At 38.2% G+C, this 7,004-nt stretch overlaps 1 protein-coding gene across 1 annotated transcript; it reads right to left on the bottom strand.

Annotated features, from left to right (window-relative positions):
- Positions 1–1,534: 1,534 nt before the first annotated feature.
- Positions 1,535–6,588, bottom strand: LOC100240850 (protein argonaute 2). Its single transcript, XM_010657626.3, has 3 exons — positions 5,811–6,588; positions 3,728–4,916; positions 1,535–3,091 (listed from the first exon to the last, which is right to left on the bottom strand). The coding sequence occupies exons 1-3, from the start codon at positions 6,355–6,357 to the stop codon at positions 1,648–1,650; spliced, it is 3,180 nt and encodes a 1,059-aa protein (XP_010655928.1). The 5' UTR covers positions 6,358–6,588; the 3' UTR covers positions 1,535–1,647.
- Between the last annotated feature and the right edge of the window lie 416 nt (positions 6,589–7,004).

A 7,004-nucleotide genomic window follows, 5' to 3' on the forward strand; every position in this document is an offset into this window, starting at 1 on the left:
TTGAACAAACATTCTAGAAGAGAGAGAAGGTTTTTGCACCCCTCGACCGCTTGAGCTGAACAGATCAACTAGTTCCTCATCTAGTTCAACCGATTGAGTTGTGTTTGGCTCAACAACTATCCTTGTCAACTTAAAACCTTTTAAACAAGATTGAAAAGTATTTGACACAAGCTTTTAGTTGAAAACATGAAATCATCCAATTTTAAAAGATTTAAAACAAAATAACTTTTGATGATTTTGGTACATAAATAATGTAATGAATGAAAAACCTAGTGCACCAACAACCTTACAAAGATATTTTATGAAACTTAGGTCTTGAAAAATATTTCTCTTTGAGGTCTTCTTATATATTTCCTTTTGACTTAATTTTGTCTTTATGATTGTCACTTTGAAAATCTTTTTGCTTAAACGCACTTGAAATATAATTATTAATTTCAAATCTTGTTTTGTTATCATCAAAACCGAGATTAACCAAACCTTGGTTTCATAATTTCCCAATTTTTTATGATGACAAAACCAAGGTTGCTAAAAAAAGTTTATGCTAGAGTCTTAAATGGCTTTGACCTTTGGGTATGACCTTATAAGGTGGTCATATATTCCTCATGGATTATGTCACTGTCGATTAAGACCAACTATACTCAAGATACGCATTATGATACGTTTTTAAGGGTTCCATCCTAACTAAAAACTTCTATTCTATCATAAATTAGTTGATAGAGATTTAATAGCAAAACCAAGGCTGTGACTCTATTTGAAAAGAATTATCAAAAACAATTTTTGAAAACTATTCTATGATGTTTTTAGGAATTCGAAATGTTTTAAACCCATTAGCGATGTTTTAAAAATAATTTTTATCTATATTGCTTTATTTTTAACCATTTTCCAAATTTGTATAATGATTTTTTAAAATAGCCTTCGAAAAACAAGTGAAAATTGGAAATTTGGTTCTTAAGTTATTTTCCATGTTTCAAAAATAACTTTTATTTATAGTTTTTTTTTAAAATTTATGTACAGTATAAATATTTTCATTTTAGTTAAGTTTATTATTAGTAAATTTTAAATCTTGTTAAATATAAATTTCTTTTTTTATTTTTAAATTGATTTTATTTTATTAAATTATATTAAATTTTTAATTAAAAAATTATTATACAATTTTATAATAAACATAATTAGGGGTAGTTTTATTTTTATAAACTATAAAACCCTTATTTGAGGCTGTGTTGCTGATGCTTTAAAAAGATGATATTAATAATAATGAAAATACCCGAAACAATTCACGTGGACTGGGAATTAGATTGGGTAATATTCTAAGGGGTAGTGTAGATATGGGATTTTTTATTTTTATTAAAAATGGTTAAAATGGCCCGAAACAAAGAGAGAAATAACATTCCTCCCATTGCATGTCCAAAATGGATCAGGCATATGAGGCGACGCACTATCCGGAGATACAGCCTGACACATTATCATGTCTAGCAACCGACGCACTAACAGGAGGTACAGCATGACACCTTATCATGACTAGCAACCCATTAGATTCACGCACAAACTCCATAAGCTTGCATGCATAGGAGCTCTACGCCAGAGGGCCTTTAAGTGAAAAATAACGTCAAAAATCTTCTTCCCTTACAAAAAGAAACAATTGGGCTTTCAAACAAAAAACATCGTATTTTCCAGATCCCCGTGCAAGCGGTAAAACCTCTCATCAAATGAAGCTGCAGAGGCTGCAGAAGCTGAAGCTGGGCGCTCCAACTCCAGGGCGTCATGGTAGAGCCGTCCTCTGTATGCAGCAAGGTCGGCATAGTATACAGGAGGAACAAGGGAGACAGGTTTGGTACACCGCACAAAGGTGAAACACAAGTTGTAGATAAGCTTCTGGAGTTGGTCAGAAGAGAACCTGTGCTCGTCATAGAGGACATGGTAGTGTGTTGGCTTGCTCGTCCCAATACCACCATAATGGCTACAAAGATAAAAATCAAACTCGAAGGGGTGAACCACAGTTGTGTCTACAACCGTGCCTGGAGACACATTCTCATTGAAGCTCCTGTCCTGACCCCTTTCCCTCTTGCTTTCTGGAAACAGTCGAGTCTGATGTCTCTTCTGGGTTATAATAAGTGTGATTGTTGGGTTGTAATTTCCCCTCTGGATAGCCCCCTTCAGATCTACTAATTCTTCATTAAGCACCATGTCAAATTGGCCCTCGCTCACCCCATCCCTAAACACCACAATCTTATCCGGCTTGGCTCTATTCACCTGAGCATAGGTCTCAATAAGCTCCAGGCACATGTCCCCAAAATTTAGAATCTTCTCAGTTCGATGGAGCTGGGGGCGTACACGAGCAGCATAACGATTTACAGCAGGCCAATTTACAGTGGCAACAACAGCAGCTATGGAAGGGCTAGCTGAGTTCCAAGCACCAGGATGATTGACATCAGCACCTACAAACATTACATAACCTTCATTCTCAAAATGAGGAAGCCGGTCAATGAGCTCCACGTTGCTGCCTCCAAGCTTGGCATTCATCTTGAGAGCCAAGTTTGCAAGATACTGGTCATTTGCTTTATTTGCAGGGCTGGACAAACAACATTGAGTAACTATCCCAATGTTGGTTTCACAGAACCACTTGAGATAGTTGTAGCCAGGATCCTTCCTAGCCATCACACATACAAGAATTTGCAACTGGTTTTTTGTACTATCATGAGCTCTGCCAGCTACTCCTAAGAGCAGTTCACGAAGCATGGCAACATTGGAGAAGGCATTCATTCGAGACGACTGATACAAAAGTGGCTCATCCATTCTAATTCCAAGACTTGCACAGCGCCTGATAAATTTGGGAATAAAGTGGTCAGGATTCAGTCTGTTGAATCCTTCATATGCACTGAAATCAAGTACAGCCCACCGATCAATGTGTTTGCCCTCCACCACAGATTTTCCTACAAAATTCCAGTGACACCTGTTCCTGTCCACAGTAATCTTGCTCATCCTTCCATTATGAGCCCCTCCTAGCTTTAATTCAGGTGCCATAATCACACGTCCTGCAACTGTAGTCATCCTCATGTTGACTTCAATCCCAAAGTTATTGATCATATCTCCACTGCCAACAATGAAAAAAGAAAAAAGATAATAAGAAAAAAATTCAGAGGCATAACTCAAATCATGCATGTAATGTAATAGAATCCATCAGCATATTGAGTTTTTGGTCTGTTGATACTCATAATATTTGTGCACCCATGCATGATGCATATTAACAATTTGGTAATCTACACCTCTCTGAGTCTATCCCTAAGGGATAAGTAGTAATAGTAGTTGATGCTAAGTATGAAAATCAATGCCAATAACAGACTGGATTCAGGACATGTCAAAATGAAAATGTGTATTGGGGCTTTAAAATAAAAGGAAACTCTAAAAGAAATGATACAATCCCAACCATTCAATATTGGCATGAGATCTCCTAAGTACATGCAAGCCAAATGCTTACTAAGGATGTCATAACATATACCCCAGTGGTGGCCAAGCTTTACGTAAGTGTTTACCTATTAGGGAAAAAAAAACATATATGAAAATAATCAAATCCTATTGATAATGAACAAAGGAAAAAATGGCCAGCTGCCATATGTGAAACAAAGCAACCAACTTCAGACAATGTGGTATAATCTTTGCAGGAGAAATTATAATATTTTAGAACACAACAATTATATTAAAACAAAATTTACGCCTCATAATCACATACCCACATGGTCCAGTCTTTGATCGCACCATTTCACATATGTTGTTCTCTCTGACTTTAGGGGCAACCAGTGACAAATTTTTCAACTTCTGAGCCCCATTTCTATCCAAGTTCTCTTTGAGAAACCTCTGTCCCTCAGTCAAGATGCAGAACTCCATGGGTACATAGTTCTTCCTATTGTTTTTCCCCAAATCTAAGCACGGAATATCCTTGTACTTAATATCCTTCCCATATTTTTCCCTGAAATAATCAATAATCCCAACTTTCTTTGCTGGAGATTTGCCCTCTAGGTCTTCAGCGATAAATGAAAGATACCTTGTGTCCTCACCACTTAATCCTGAGATAGTGTATTTTTGTTTGCAAAGACGATGAATGACTCTAACTTTTAATCCTTTTAGAGCAACCTCAACTTCTTTCCTTACTCTTCTTAAATCATTCAACTTAAATCCATTAACATGCTCCTCAAGGAAATCTATAACCGGAATTGGCTTTCGAAATGCTAAGACTGAGTAGTCCAAACATAAGGTTAAACCCTGGGCCGTGGGCTTGAGGCTATGTAAAAATCCTCTAGAAGCTACAATGCCATGTCCAAGATCATCATCTAGAGAGAACAGAGTTGGGTAAAAGCTCCGTCCAACAGAGATCATATGCCTTGCAGGATTCTCCTTCATCACCACATCCATCCCTTGCAATATCTCACGAGGTATGGAAAAAAGTTTCCCACTTAAATAATCCTTCAACTTGCGAAGCTCTAGTTGATTCACAAGCTTTATGGTGAATATATACGAACAGATCTTCATGTCTTCGCTCTCAGAGAACTCCACCTTAAATTTTCCAGTGGGCAGCTCAACAACACTAAAAATATTCTTCTCACCATCAAAAGCCGTTCTTGACAAGGGAAATCGTGAGGGATCATCAGAGAACAACTTCTCTTTTATCATGCAGCGATTAGACTTTGATAACTTCAAGGTACGACCATGCTTGGGTAGCACCTCTGGTTTAATATCAACATCATAGTGCAGAATGATTTTCTCAGAGTTGAATTTCACAGGGAAATGATTGACACGAACCATGGTAGATTGGATTGCATTTGTGCCACCTTTGTCAGGTCGCCTTATAGGGAGAACTCTGTCCATGCGTTCCAAGGAGGATGTTGGTGTCAAGCTACCTAAAAGTTTTGATGGCTCCATTTCTGGAATAGAAGGATCAGTATAAGTAATAAAAACAAAGCTTCCAAGGCCATCAGACAATGTATGTATATAAATCATAAAATTTCTAGGGCACTCCGTTTACGATGCAAAATCATTTGCTTACAAAAAATGATAATGGAAGAAGACTTCCTACTAAAAAGCTTTCAGCTTCCATCCCACTCAATTAAGAAATGAATCAAGGGGGGCACATTCCCGGAGAATTTAACATTCTTATCTCAATCTTACAAAACCATTCATCCACAAGAGGTACAAACTATAGTAAATACTTATGGTTCGTAATCATATTAATCTAAACCAAACCCACTAAACACTTGAATCACACCCATCATTTTGAGGAAACATATCCCACATGTTTTAAGTACGATAAACACTTGAACAAACAAACGTATACTAAGAGCCAGTTTGACAGTGATTTTAGGAAGTGTTTCTAACATTTTTAATTTTTAAATTTTTTATTATTCTAAGTGTTTGAAATATTAGGAACATTTTCTAGAATCACTACCAAAAGCGGTCTAATATTGTGATCATAATCCAGTTTGAAGGCTTATTGAAGATGAAGACACCCAACAAGGGCCCATTTGGCTTCTTAGCAAAAATATAGATGAAGGGTTTATCCTCTTTCATTATCCTCCATTTCATAGGCAACCAGAGGACAGAAAATAAAACCAAAACTTCAAATAAATACAAAACATTGAAGAATTCAGGTATTTTGAATCTATGAGTATCCGATCTAAAAGAAAACACAAAATGGTCCAATAATGCACTTTCTTTTCATTTTCCTCCACCTCTTCGGCAGCCAAACGAGGGTTAAAATCAAGCCAAGACCTAAACAAATAAATAAACAAAACAAGAAAAAAAAAATCCCATTTCAATACCTGGAACAGTATCAGGAGACCTCCGGGACTCGACAAAAGCGGGCATGGAAGGCAACGGGCGCCGAGGCGGCGACGGCGGAGGAAGTGGGCGCCGGGGGGGCGACGACGGAGGAAGATGGCGCCGCGGGGGCGAGAGCGGAGGAGGATGGCGCCGCGGGGGCGAGAGCGGAGGAAGAGGGCGCCGGGGGGGCGACGGCAGAGGAAGCGGGCGCCGCGGCGGCGACGGAGGAAGAGGGCGCCACGCCGGAGAATTTCTAGGGCTGAGGCCAGAGCTCCGCCACCCCCCGCCACCATTGCCACCATACCTATCACTGCTTCCGCCATAGTGGTAGTAGTCTCGGTCGTGACCCATTTCGGGAGGCCCTCTCCACCGGTGCACTGGTGGCGGCGGTGCGTCTTCCTCGTACCCTCTGCTGTACCCAGGCCTTCGACCTCCTCTAAAGCCTCCTCCGTGGCGATGGCGCGGGTGATCACCGCCGCTTCTTCCCCTATGGAGACCGCCATCTCTTCCTCTATAGCCGCCGCCGCCTCTCCAGCGATCTTCCATAGCAGAGACTCAACTCGGCGGTGACTCAATTGACTTTTCACTAGGAGTCTGAGAGCTAAAAGGTGAAGGGAAAAGAGGGTTTGTAGGTCAGTGGGTTTGTGAAATGAGGGGAAGGGTTACTAAAGCTTTTCAATCATTTAATATGAAAATTCATTCTTGAATCATTGGTAATAAAACTGCAGTCCAAAGAAAATGTAAATTCGGTAGAAATGTGACTGTCGATTGGATGGCGGTGGAGTTCAAACAGGACCTATTCAAATTGCTTTCTTCTCGGTTTTACTCCGGAGGTTACCTCCTAAATCAACTTAATTACTTAAACCGACTTAATGACATAATTATTTCATTAATATGAATTTCAAATATTTTTTATAAACGTAATTTCAGATTCAAATAAGAATAAATTAATTCTAAGTATCAGAATAATTAATTTGTTTTTATTTAAATTTTAAATTATGTTTACAAAAATAATTTGACATTAATATAAAAATCCTTAAATTATTAAGTCACTTTAAATCATTAAGTGAATTCATCAACTTTCTTCTTACTTTCAATAAATTATTTCTTTTTTTTTTTCAATGAATAAATATATCTAATTTCACATCTATAAGAATAAGTTGTCTTTCCTCAACAGTATGAAATTATTGTGT

This window comes from Vitis vinifera, chromosome 10 (assembly GCF_030704535.1).
Source record: "Vitis vinifera cultivar Pinot Noir 40024 chromosome 10, ASM3070453v1".
Classification (NCBI taxonomy): Eukaryota; Viridiplantae; Streptophyta; class Magnoliopsida; order Vitales; family Vitaceae; genus Vitis; species Vitis vinifera.